Raw genomic sequence first — 13855 nt, 5'->3', positions numbered from 1 at the left:
TACGGGGAATGCAGGACGCTACTAAGGCATTTTTGGTTAGAAAGGCGGCCAGGGGGTTTCGGAGGGGCTTGCAGGTTAGGGACTCCAGGAGGCCGGTGTCCTTTTCTTTGTTAGTGGAGTTAGGTGGTGTTTTGTCCCGGGTGTGTCTTTCGAATTTTGAGCTGGTTCTGTTTCGGCTTGCTTTTTCATTAGCGTTTTTTTGGAGCGTTTCGGGTGTCGGAATTGGTGGCGCCGAGTAAGGTCTCGGTGGGAGGGTTGTTGGTGTCTGATGTGACTGATGACGGGGGTAATTTGGCATGTGTGGTCCGGCGCTCCAAGACAGATCAGTTGGGTCGGGGTTTTGTGGTGAGATTGGCGCCGTTGGCTGGGTCGGGCATGTGCCCGGTGTCTTGTTTTAGGGCATACGTGGCTATTCGCCCGGCAATGGGGGGGCCATTGCTGATGCACGAAAGTGGTGAATTTTTATCTAGGTTTCAGTTTATTCGAGTTTTCCAGCTGGCCTTGAAAAAACTGGGTAGGGGTAGTGGGGACTTTAGTTCCCATTCATTCAGGATTGGGGCTGCTACAGAGGCTGCAAGGTGGGGGCTGGGACCAGATGCTATACGGCGGATAGGCCGGTGGGAATCTGATAGATTTCGTTTATATGTGCGTCCTCATTTGATGTAATTTCGGTGGGTTTGTTGCTGTAAGGGTTTTTTTGTTTGTTGTTTATGTTTTTCAGGTGCTGCGTCGTGCCTAATCTGGATCCTGGGACACTCATATGTGGTGAGGGGTGCGGCGAGGGCCGCGGTGCGCCCGGATGGGCGGCAATTTGGGTTTTCCAGGGAAGAGGCACAGGTGAGGTGGTTGGGGCAAGGTGGGTTGCTGTGGGGGGGAGTTCTGCCGTTTTTACAGAAATATGTCGACCTTGATAGGGCCCCTGATGTGTTAGTCCTTCACGTGGGGGGCAACGACTTGGGGGGTAGGACGGCCAGGTCCTTGATGAGGGACATTAAGCTGGACCTGTTGAGAATCTGGTCGTCATTTCCGGGGATTTTTATCATATGGTCGGACATTGTGGCCAGGCTTAAATGGAAGCGGGCAAGGTCGGTGGCTAGCCTGAACAGGGCGCGGGCAAAAGTTAATAGAGTGGTCAGTCGTTTTGTGGCTAGGAACGGGGGCCTGGCGGTCAGGCACAGGGAACTGGAGGTTGCCTCTTCCGAGTTTTTGGGGCCTGATGGGGTCCATTTGAATCCCATTGGGACGGATCTTTGGGCGTGGGAAATACGAGACATGTTGGAGAGGGCGGTTCAGTTGTGGGGGAGCGGCCGCTTGTAAGGAGTCACAAGAGGCCGTCGGTGGCAGGAGCTAGAGGGGGACTTGGAGACAATTGAAGAGAGTTGGCACTGAATGGGATGGTGAGGCTGGGGGCGGTACCCAGCCTCGTGTGGTGAAACCCTGCGGGAGAGGCCCAAAGTCTCTGAAGGTGGTGCCCTGGGGTTAAGGGAAGGGACGACCCAGGGCAAAGTAGGAGACCCGAGGAAAATTTGGGATGCCTCCAAGTCCTCTCTCTGGCTAGGTGGTAGAGTCGAGTTAAAGGATATTTGCACTAGTTTGTTTGTATAGGGATATGTGTGGTCAGGTAATGTTACATGAGTATGTTTAATGTTATTTAAAGGTTAATTAATATTTGAGGATTAAGTTATGATGTTTTGAATAAAATGGCCGCTGTGGCCTTTATACCAAAAGTATGTGGTCCGTGTCTTTTATGGGGGGAGTAAGTAAGAAGAAGGGTCACAGCGCAGGTGGATGATACCCTAGTCAAGACAACCCCGGACCAGACAGTATGGGAGGGGAGGGGGTCCATGACAGGGGACAGCTCTGGAGCGTCCGGGGTCAGGGAAAGTTCAGGGAGGGCAGATGGGGGACAAGGGGCGGAGAGTTAGGGTAAGTTATAAATAAAGGGGGCAGTGGGGACAGTGACCACTGGCCGAGGAGACATCGAGGGAGAAAGTTGCCCGCCCGCCCTGATGTCGTGTTCATCGGTGGGGTATATTTGAGATGTCGCAGCTGCAGGAGCTAGAGGGGGACTTGGAGACAATTGGAGAGAGTTGGCACTGAATGGGATGGTGAGGCTGGGGGCGGTACCCAGCCTCGTGTGGTGAAACCCTGCGGGAGAGGCCCAAAGGGGCGGGGGTCTCTGAAGGCGGTGCCCTGGGGTTAAGGGAAGGGACGACCCAGGGCAAAGTAGGAGATCCGAGGAAAATTTGGGATGCCTCCAAGTCCTCTCTCTGGCTAGGTGGTAGAGTCGAGTTAAAGGATATTTGCACTAGTTTGTTTGTATAGGGATATGTGTGGTCAGGTAATGTTACATGAGTATGTTTAATGTTATTTAAAGGTTAATTAATATTTGAGGATTAAGTTATGATGTTTTGAATAAAATGGCCGCTGTGGCCTTTATACCAAAAGTATGTGGTCCGTGTCTTTTATGGGGGGAGTAAGTAAGAAGAAGGGTCACAGCGCAGGTGGATGATACCCTAGTCAGGGATATGAAATAAAAAGCTTCCTCCTGACTGACTGATTTTGGTGAGTTTCATTGTTTTCGGCGGGAATTCTATATATGAAGACTCCCTCCATCTTACCATTATAGTATTTCATATACACAATGGGGGGAGATTCATCAAGACTCGGGCTGAGGAAAAGTTGACCAGTTGCCCATAGCAACCAATAACATTGCTTCTTTTATTTTTCAGAGGCCTTTTCAAAAATAAAAGAAATGATCTGATTGGTTGCTATGGGCACCTAGTCAACTTTCCCTCTGCACAAGTTTTGATGAATCTCCCCTAATGTGCCATGCCAAAGGGTAACATAGGCATCAGGTTACTGTTGACGATGACCGTAGTTAATAATCGTGTACGGCCATTTTTTGGCTATACTATGCCAAGCTACCATATGCGCCACATCAGTGTTCTCCAACATGTCCTCCCAGTACGTGAACATTCCCCAATCTGTCACTCTCCAGCTGTTGCAAAAGGCTGCCAGGGCATGATGGAAGTTGTGGTTCTGCAACAGCTGGAGAGCCACAGCTTGGGGAACACTGTGCTACAGCATATGCATTATACATAGGAATGGTTATTTTGAATGTAAGGATCGTGGCTGATGATGTACAGCGGTGTTTCCCAACCAGGGTGCCCCCTGCTGTTGCAAAACTACAACTCCCAGCATGCCCGGACAGCCGACGGCTGTCCGGGCATGTTGGGAGTTGTAGTTTTGCAACAGCTGGAGGCACCCTGGTTGGGAAACACTGCTGTACACATTAATGAGCTTGTAGAGATCCTTGGCTCAGAGACGGGAGCTGCTGAGGCCCAAGTGTGGGAGGTTTCCCCGTAATGCACATTGCAGAGGTCTGGCAGCGTCTTGGTCCAGAGATGGAGGCCAGATAACATGTTGGGATGTGTTCCGCTGGCTCCATCAGACGTTCGCTCTCTTCCAACCTGCGTTTTGTTTGGCCAATAATAGGGTCAGGATTGAGTTCAAGATTAACTTAGATGCGTCAGGGATTTGTCACTTACTTTACAGCTTGTAAGCGCAGACAGTGTGAGGATTTAATTCCACTTTTAGCCTATTAACTCAGATGGCGCTGATGAGAGAGGAATTGTGTTTTCTTTCCCCTCCAAAAAATTCAACCTCCAAAATATTGTGATTTTTTTATTTGATTATTATTATTTTTATTATGGCATTCACTGTGCAGTTAAAAATGACATTATGTTTATTTGGTGGGTCGGTACTAGAGATGAGCGAACTTACAGTAAATTCGATTCGCCACTAACTTCTCGGCTCGGCAGTTGATGACTTTTCCTGCATAAATTAGTTCAGCTTTCAGGTGCTCCGGTGGGCTGGAAAAGGTGGATACAGTCCTAGGAGACTCTTTCCTAGGACTGTATCCACCTTTTCCAGCCCACCGGAGCACCTGAAGGCTGAACTAATTTACGCAGGATAAGGCATCAACTGTCGAGCCGAGAAGTTCGTGTCGAATCGAATTTACTGTAAGTTCGCTCATCTCTAGTCGGTACGGTTATGGCGATACCCAGTGTTTTTTTATTGTTTTTTTTTTTATATTTTTAAATAGGTGTAAAAAAAATGTATGATAGTATAGGGTTTTTGGGGGGAAAATGGCTTTTAGGTATATATTTTTTACACTTACTTGAGTCATACAAGCAATACAATGCTCCTAGGGTGAAAAAAATGTATTCCCATTTGTTAGATCTTGCTCTACACTGCTACCTACAACCCTATGGCATGCGCCCCTCCAGCTCCCCATTGATACTGCCCAGTAGATGGTGCCACAAATGATCACTGTATATTCAGGAAGAATGACTTAAAAAATGTCATCTACTGATTTTAAACGATTTTGAAAGTTGCAATGGCCGGCAGATATTTTATCAATGTTGAAATTATCGCACTGGAAAATCAACAGACCCATTACTGACATCTAATTCGAACACTTCTGACGCAAAGCTCTGTGCTGGAATACAGTAATGGAGAATTTTTCCAAAGTTGAATAAACAGAAACAAAAGATTTAATCATAAATAAATAAATAAATACATGATGTGCAAAAATAGTCGGAATTGTGGAAAAACTATTCTGATTAGCCCCTTAAGGACCCGGGCTTTTTCTGTTTTTTCATTTTCAATTTTTCGACCTTAACTTTAAAAAATCATAACTCTTTAAAATTTTCACCTAAAATTCTGTATGATGGCTTATTTTTTGCGTCACTAATTCTACTTTGTAATGACATCAGTCATTTTACCCAAAAATCTACGGTGAAACGGGAAAAATATCAATGTGCGACAAAATTGATGAAAAAACACTATTTTTTAAGTTTTGGGGGGCTTCTGTTTTTACGCAGTACATTTTTCGGCAAAAATGATACCTTATCTTTATTCTGTATGTCCATACGGTTAAAATGATACTCTACTTGTATAGGTTTGATTTTGTATCACTTCAGAAAAAAATCATGAATACATGCAGGAAAATTTATACGTTTAAAATGGTCACGTTCTGACCCCTATAACCCCGCTATGAGGGCTCATTTTTTGCGCCGTGACCTGAAGTTTATAGCGGTCCTGAAGAGCTCCCTGAGCTAACCGGCACTTTTTACTTTCACTTTTAGCCGCGTGGCTCAGCTTTGAGTGCGCGGCTAAAGGCTTAATAGCGCGCGGCAGCGCGATCAGTGCCGTGCGCTATTAGAGGCGGGTCCCGGCTTCACTATGACGCTGGGCCCGCCGCGATATGATGCAGGGGCACCGTGTGACCCCGCATTATATCGCAGGATCGGGACCCAGGACGTACTTAAGAGGTTAAATAAGAGTTTGTGGGTTTTATTTAATAAAGGGATATTCTGGGATTTTAACATTTTAAAATGTTAGACAGTGGCAGTAAAGTTATCCTAGTTACTAATATACTTCACTTACCTGTGTTTGTTGGCTGGCATCGAAATTCTTTGTCTTTCTTTTCTCCAAAAGATCATTTTCCGCAGCCCACAAGTGAGTCTTGTCTCCGACCTTTCCCAGTTTGTCGTGTGGCCCAAGACAATACATCACAAGTCAGGTGCTGAAAGGGGGCTTGGCTACTTTTTCTGTTGTGCGTGAAGCCAGCACCCTGATGATTCCACTGGCACATGTGTGCACAGATCAACAGCTTGTGTATCAGGTGATGTCGGGCAAGTCATGTGATCAAAGAGAGTGTGGCTGTGTTGCAATGAGTGGAGCAACCGATGTGTGGGAGGAAAATAACTCACCTCCCACATTGAAACAAAGGATCCTGGGAATTGTAGTCTGAGGGTGGCCACAGAAACAGGAAGTAGCCAGTTCCCAAAAAAAGCCAGCAGCATGATGGGGAACACAAGAAGGTACAATGGGGTATTAAAAGGGGGTATTTATATACCCAATAATATAATGATATTTGTCCTTTAAAAAAAGATTAATAAAAAAACATGTATATACTTAACAGAAGGTAAACCACCAGCGAACGCTTTATGTAGGCACCAAACAAGCAGAGAATGCTGGGAGAAAAAGATCAGAATTGTGCATTCAGCACCTTATTAGTTGCACTATAATATACAATGAGGATCTGTACAAGATAAGCCACGTAATGTGTTTACAAAGTTAGTATACTTTTTAATGTGATTTATGTCTCGAAATTAACAACTATATAAAAGGAAAAACATTTGACAGATGGTGATCCAGTTTTAGACACAAGCTGTAGAAGTTGGGGGAAACCTGTTGGATGCCGCCATCTTGGATTCATCTATCAAACTGTTTTCAGTTTATATGGGTTTTTCTTACTATTGAGACACCCTGTATAATCTGTTGAGAGTGTTTTGTGGTGAAGCTATGATACTGTTATATTTCATGCTATAAATGATGAGGCTTTAACCTGTTCCTTTGTGGTTATTTTTAGCTCACCTTGGCACCAAGGTTCCTCCCGAACTCTCTCATAAGCGCAGACTTTGCCGCCAATTATATCACCAAAATCTATGGAATGACGTTTGGACATAAGCCAAATCTACGGTAAGACCAACAGAGCCAAATATGTCTTCATGTTTTAGAGAGTACACCGATAAACATTATTACCTCTGATGGGTAATGTTATTGATATTGAATATCTCATGACAATGGCCCCTGTCAGGGTGGGGTATATTAGGCAGCAAGTGATCGGTCAGTTCTTACAGTTGATGTGTTGGGAGCAGGTAAGTGTAAGGATCTGGGCATCTTTGACAATTGTGATGGATAGACAACCAGGTCAGAAAAGCTCCAAAATGGCAGGAATTGGTGGATTACCATTATGCCGTGGTTAGTACTTACTATAAATGGTCCAAAGAAGGACAATCGGTGACCAAACAGGCTCAAAAACGCCCATAGATTATTGATGCACATGGGGTGAAAGACTAACCTATCTGGTCTGATCCCAGAAAAGAGTTACCGCAGCAAAAGTACTGAAAAAGATAAAGGGTTACCCTGTAGAAAATTATTTTTTTCATATCAACTGGTGCCAGAAAGTTAAACAGATTTGTAAATTACTTCTATTCAAAAATCTTTGGCCTTCCAGTACTTATCAGCGCTATATGCTCCACAGGAAGGTCTTTTCTCTCTGAATTTTTTTTGTCTGACCACAGTGCTCTCTGCTGACACCTCTGTCCATGTCAGGAACTGTCCAGAGCAGAAGCAAATCCCCATAGCAAACCTTTCCTGTTCCAGACAGTTCCTGACATGGACAGAGGTGTTAGTAGAGAGCACTGTGGTCAGACTGGAAAGAACTACACAACTTCCTGTGGAGCATACAGCAGCTGATAAGTACTGGAAGGATTAAGATTTTTAAATAGAATACATTTACAAATCTGTATAACTGTAAATCTCACGGCAGCAGGCTGTAACACACACGGTAGTAGTGGACCCACTGGACCTGTGTGGTGACGTCGGCCGTGTCAGGGAGCGGAGTCTAAGGTGCCACTGTTTTCACCAGAGCCTGCCGCAAAGCGGGATGGATTTGCTGCAGCAGGCGGCACCCAGGTCGCTACCCCTGGCACGACTCGACCACACAGGCGGCCAAGGAGATACGAGGCACAAGAGGAATACGGCAAGTTGTGGTCGGGATAACAGAAGGTCAGGGCAGGCGGCACAGGTGCATAGTCAGGAACGAAGCATGAGGTCTATAGGCAGGCGGCACAGGAGCAAGGTCAGGTCACGGAATAGAGGTATCAGGAACATGGTGAGGCAAGACACAGAATAGCTTTCTCTAAGACACAATGGCAAACAAAGATCCGGCAGTGAGTCAGAAACTTATAACAAAGGTGAAGGTGATAATTACGGGCGCACTTGCCCTTTAAATCTTAGAGCTTCGGCGTGCGCACCCTATGAGGCGGGGGCACGCGCGCCGGGACTGCAAGAGCACGGAAGGGACAGCAGGCAAGAGAGGTGAGTGACAGGCTGAGATTCGCATGGGGGCGCGTCCCGAGATGCGAATCCCGGCCCCGCCCGCCGGGCGTAACAATAGATTTCTGGCCCCAGTTGATGTGAAAACATTTTTCTTATAGTAGTTTACTATAACTCCCATTCGTATAAAAGGAAACTCTTAGATTTCCATAACTCCCAATTATCTCAACGTAAAGCATTGTAGCTTGAGAAACTTCTCCAATAAAACTCTCTAGAATCCACATATTCTTCAGATAAAGATGTCTTCTTAGCCTGTCAGTATGCTTTTATGATATGTTCAATTGTCATGCTATAAGCTAGTTATGGAAAACCCCTTTAAGGCTTTCTTTGTAACTGGTTAATTTAGCTAGTTGGATGCTATGCTGGGTTCTCTATTGTATTTCATATGAAAACATGTTCTTTATTAGCTCAGCTTCCATAATATTTTTTTGTCCCTTTTTCAATTTCCTTATGAAATATTAACTCTTTCGTAAAATAAATCTGGTACTGTACTTGAGACACAGTGAATAGTTTCAATTTGTTTTTCATATGCTAGTCTTATACAAATGCATCACAGGGAAAGAAAATTCTACATTGTTTTCTGTTCACTTACTGACCCCATATAAACCTTAACAGAATATGTATAGGAATTAGGATGAAAACTTTGCCTCAAATAGATCTTTTTATTAATAACAGTTCCCTTAAAGAGTAGCTCCCACCATCCTTTTTTTTTTCTGTCCCTGCCTATTGCCCATCTCTCCCTAACCCCCTCCCTGCTTTAAATCACTCACTACCAGGCAGACTTCCCCAGCAGGCACGACATCACTGCCTGCTGGGGGGGTCGACTTCCGCCCTTAGTTCATCTACACAAGGTGCCTCCAGCTGTTTCACCACTACAACTCCAAGCTTGCCCTGACATCTATTGGCTGTCAGGGCATGCTGGGAGTAGTAGTCGTGAAACAGCTGGAGGCACCCTGTGCAGCTCCCCCCCCCCCACCCCCGAGAACAATAAATTTGTTATGGCCGCGGCGCTAATCATACAAACACCTATTATATACACAATGATGTCACAGAACAGGAATAATAAACACAGTGATGTCACAGTACAGGGATTATATACACAGTGATGTCACAGAACAGTAATAATAAACACAGTGATGTCACAGTACATGGATTATATACACAATGATGTCAGAGAACAGGAATAATAAACACAGGGATGTCACAGTACAAGGACAATACACACAATGATGTCACAGTACAGGGATAATACACACAATGATGTCACAGTACAGGGATAATATACAGAGTGATGTCACAGTACAGGGATAATGCACGAAGTGATGTCACAGTACAGGAATAAGAAACACAGTGATGTCTTAATACATGAATAATAAACAGTGATGTCACAGAACAGAAATAATAAACACAGTGATGTCACAGTACATGAATAATGCCCACAGTGATGTCACAGAACATGAATAATAAACACAGTGTTGTCACAGTACAGGAATAATACACACAGTGATGTCACAGAACATGAATAATACCCACAATGAGGCCACAGTACAGGAATAATAAACACAGTGATGTCACAGTACAGGAATAATGCAAACAATGATGTCACAGTATAGGAACAATGCACATAGGGATGTCACAGTTTAGGAATAATAAAAACAGTGATGTCACAGCACAGGAATAATGCACGCAGTGATGTCACATTACAGGAATAATGCACACAGTGATGTCTCAGTATAGGGATAGTAAACACAATTATGTCACAGTCGAGGGATAGTAAACACAATTATGTCACAGTACAGGGATAATAAACACAATGATGTCACAGTACAGGGATAATAAACACAATGATGTCACAGTACAGGCATAATATACCTAGTAATGTCACAGTACAATAATAATAAACATAGTGATGTCACAGTACATTCATAATAAACACAGTGATGTGACAGTACAGGAACAATAAATACAGTGATGTCCCAGCATAGTCGAGGGATAGTAAACACAATGATGTCACAGTACAGGGATAATATACACAGTGATGTCACAGTACAGGAATAATATACACAGTGATGTCAAAGTACATATATAATAAACACAGTGATGTCACAGTACAGGGATAATATACACAGTGATGTCACAGTACAGGGATAATATACACAGTGATGTCAAAGTACATATATAATAAACACAGTGATGTCACAGTACAGGGATAACACACACAGTGATGTCACAGTACAGGGTTAATACACACAGTGATGTCACAGTACAGGGATAATATACACAGTGATGTCACAGTACAGGGATAATATACACAGTGATGTCACAGTACAGGGATAATATACACAGTGATGTCACAGTACAGGGATAATACACACAGTGATGTCATAGTACAGGGATAATACACACAGTGATGTCACAGTACAGGGATAATATACACAGTGATGTCACAGTACAGGGATAATATACACAGTGATGTCACAGTACAGGGATAATATACACAGTGATGTCACAGTACAGGGATAATACACACAGTGATGTCATAGTACAGGGATAATACACACAGTGATGTCACAGTACAGGGATAATATACACAGTGATGTCACAGTACAGGAATAATATACACAGTGATGTCAAAGTACATATATAATAAACACAGTGATGTCACAGTACAGGGATAATACACACAGTGATGTCACAGTACAGGGATAATATACACAGTGATGTCACAGTACAGGGATAATATACACAGTGATGTCACAGTACAGGAATAATATACACAGTGATGTCAAAGTACATATATAATAAACACAGTGATGTCACAGTACAGGGATAATACACACAGTGATGTCACAGTACAGGGATAATATACACAGTGATGTCACAGTACAGGGATAATACACACAGTGATGTCACAGTACAGGGATAATATATACAGTGATGTCATAGTACAGGGATAATACACACAGTGATGTCACAGTACAGGGATAATATACACAGTGATGTCACAGTACAGGAATAATATACACGGTGATGTCAAAGTACATATATAATAAACACAGTGATGTGACAGTACAGGAACAATAAATACAGTGATGTCCCAGTATAGTCGAGGGATAGTAAACACAATGATGTCACAGTACCTATATAATAAACATAGTGGTGTCACAGTACAGGGATAGTAAACACAAATATGTCACAGTACAGGAATAATATACACAGTGATGTCAAAGTACATATATAATAAACACAGTGATGTCACAGTTGAGGGGTAGTAAACACAATGATGTCACAGTACATATATAAGCACAGTAATGTCACAGTACAGGTATAATAAACACAGGGATGTCACTGTGGTGGCCCAGTACGGGAGTTGTTACCCCGTACCCTTGCTGTCCTGTCAGGCAGCCTCCCTGCAGTGCCCCCTCATGTACGTATGTTTTGCCATTTATTATGCTGTAAAGTGTATAAAGAAGTGTTATAACTTTAAGAAATGTTCCCATGTGATCTTCATTTGTCATGTGGGTTATCATGTGATTGTTACCCAGGAGGTATCAGTGACCAGGTGACTTAAGGGTGACCAATGGGATCCCACCAGAGTCTCCCCCATAAAAGCCCTGGGTGGAGCCTCTGCTCTCACTCTTTCTGCTAAGCTGAGGTCCAGAGCAGTCGAGTCTAGGAGTGTGTTTGGAGTCATAGGAGGCCTCAAGTCTGCAGCCACAAGCTACAGGTAAACCAAAGTCACAGCTTAGTCTGTCTCCAGTCAAGTCAAGTCAGTCACTGTTATCTATTGTCAAGTCAACGTGGTCTGCACTAAATTGTCCAAAACCACTGCAAGTCCCAGCAAGCTCTTAAGGTCTCTGAAGTCAGTGGTCACCTCCGTGGGCCTGGCTGAACTGTATAGACTGTACCATATGTCACTCAGTAAAGCTACCATTGTCCATAACTTGGCGTCGGAGTCATTATTGCCCCCGTGCCTAGCCCAGGATCTAGCAGTATACCTTCGGGTGGTATTGAGGATAAACCATGTCCTGGCGTCACGAATAAAAGGGGTTAATGCCATCTGTCTCCATACCACATCACAGCATAGAGATAATATACACCTTGTATAGTAGATAAGTTGTGGATAAGTGCTGGATGACCTCTTTAACCTCAGAATTATTGCAAGTAGTGGTACAACATTGAGGATGATGGACGTTCTCTCCCATCAGGTCTGTGTATCTACACAACAATAAGCTGACGGACGCTGGCCTACCAGACAACGTGTTCAACCGCTCAGACAATGTGGAGATCCTTATAATGTCCAGCAACTTCCTGAGGCACGTCCCCAAGAACCTGCCCCCAGCACTGTATAAACTGCACATGAAGGTATCAGAAATCATTTCTTTGACATCTGTGAGAGCCGGCATAACTAAATATATAGACAGCATGTTTTCTATCCATAGAAAATCTCCCCCCTCTCCCCTCCTGAAAACACTTGGATAGGGGAACCTGGTGTTGCTTATAGAACAAAAGACTTTCTTATATAGCAGGGTTGTATTTTCAGCCATCCCAAGTAGAGTGATCTGGGGATCTGTCATTTGTAAACATCATCCATTGGCAGAGCGAAACCTCTCTTGCTCTGGAGGTCCTGGCATGTTTGTGTTTTACACACAGAGTCCATTCATTTCAATGGGCACAGTGTAATGACTCATTTCCCCTGTGGCGGTGCTGTAGGGAAGTGAAACACTTGCTGCCAAGTTTTCCAACAGCTGTGATCAGTTTATTTCTGGAGGACCTGTTTAAGAAGAAGGAAAAGTGGTCTGCCAGGACCATAGCCTGATAGTTTCCTATATTAAATGGATACTCCGCCCATAGACATCTGATCCCCTATTCAAAGAATAGGGGATAAGATAACTGATCACAGGGGTCCTACCACTGGGGCCCCCGCGATCTCGGCTGTGGCACCCCAGACATTCGGTGCACGGGCGAACTTTGCTCCGTGACGGATGACTGGCCATGTGGAGCAGAGGCTTGTGATGTCACACCCCGCTCGTGATGTCACAGCCATGCCCTCTCAATGCAAGTCTATGGGAGGGGGCGTGACGACAGTCACGCCCCCTCCCATAGACTTGCATTGAGGGGATGTAGCCGTGATGTAACGAGCGGGGCGTGGCCGTGAGGTCACAAGCCTCCGGCGCTGCACTGGACGCTCTAAACAAACGGGTGTAGCAGGGAGAATGCGGGGGTCCCCAGCAGCTGGACCACTGCGATCAGACATCTTATCCCCTATCCTTTGGATAGGGGATAAGATGTCTAGGGGCAAAGTACCCCTTTAAATAACCATAATCTAGATCAGGGTTTTCCAGTCACTATTTTCTAGAAGAATGATCAGGATCCTCCAAAAACAGCAGCAAGTGCAAACCAATTTTAGCCAATTCAGAGATGTTTGGTGTGGGGCGGGCAAAGAACTTACGGTTCCCATACACCTGTGCTAGCTGTTGGTCATCATCTCTTATGATCCCTCCGCATATAGAAATGTTCAGCTAGGCTTTACCTTCATGATCTGAGGAGAAGTTCTCTCTCAGAGAACAAAAGGATCAGGCAGTTAAAATCCAACATGCCCAATGTCTACGAAAAAGGATCATTGATCCGAAATGCACCTGTTTATTTTTGTGTTTCACCTGCAGTGGTTCTCCATCTATTGGAGCATATTTTTATAATTTTGAGCGTTAGCCATGCACCATGCTAAAGTGAGCAGTTTAGACTTCATTTATGCCTGATCCTTTTCTCTCCTGACATCATCTGACAAAGAAGAGTCCTGAGGCCCTCATACACATTAGACAGTTGGGCACTACCGGAAATCGGTGGGATTTGGCCAGCTTTTTTCTGTGCATAGGGACCT

At 44.3% G+C, this 13855-nt stretch overlaps 1 protein-coding gene across 4 annotated transcripts in view; it reads left to right on the top strand.

The window, feature by feature from the left end:
* PODN (podocan) overlaps positions 1-13855 on the top strand; it is a 93834-nt gene that overhangs the window by 56164 nt on the left and 23815 nt on the right. For all 4 annotated transcript variants that reach the window (XM_056532211.1, XM_056532213.1, XM_056532210.1 and 1 more), the window contains 2 exons: positions 6443-6552; positions 12183-12339. In XM_056532211.1, the coding sequence (XP_056388186.1) occupies positions 6443-6552; positions 12183-12339 (267 nt within the window). The remainder of the gene's footprint in view (positions 1-6442; positions 6553-12182; positions 12340-13855) is intronic.

Source organism: Hyla sarda, chromosome 7 (assembly GCF_029499605.1).
Source record: "Hyla sarda isolate aHylSar1 chromosome 7, aHylSar1.hap1, whole genome shotgun sequence".
Classification (NCBI taxonomy): Eukaryota; Metazoa; Chordata; class Amphibia; order Anura; family Hylidae; genus Hyla; species Hyla sarda.
Note: the sequence above shows the minus strand (reverse complement) of the source record. Positions and strands in the feature narration are given on the sequence as shown.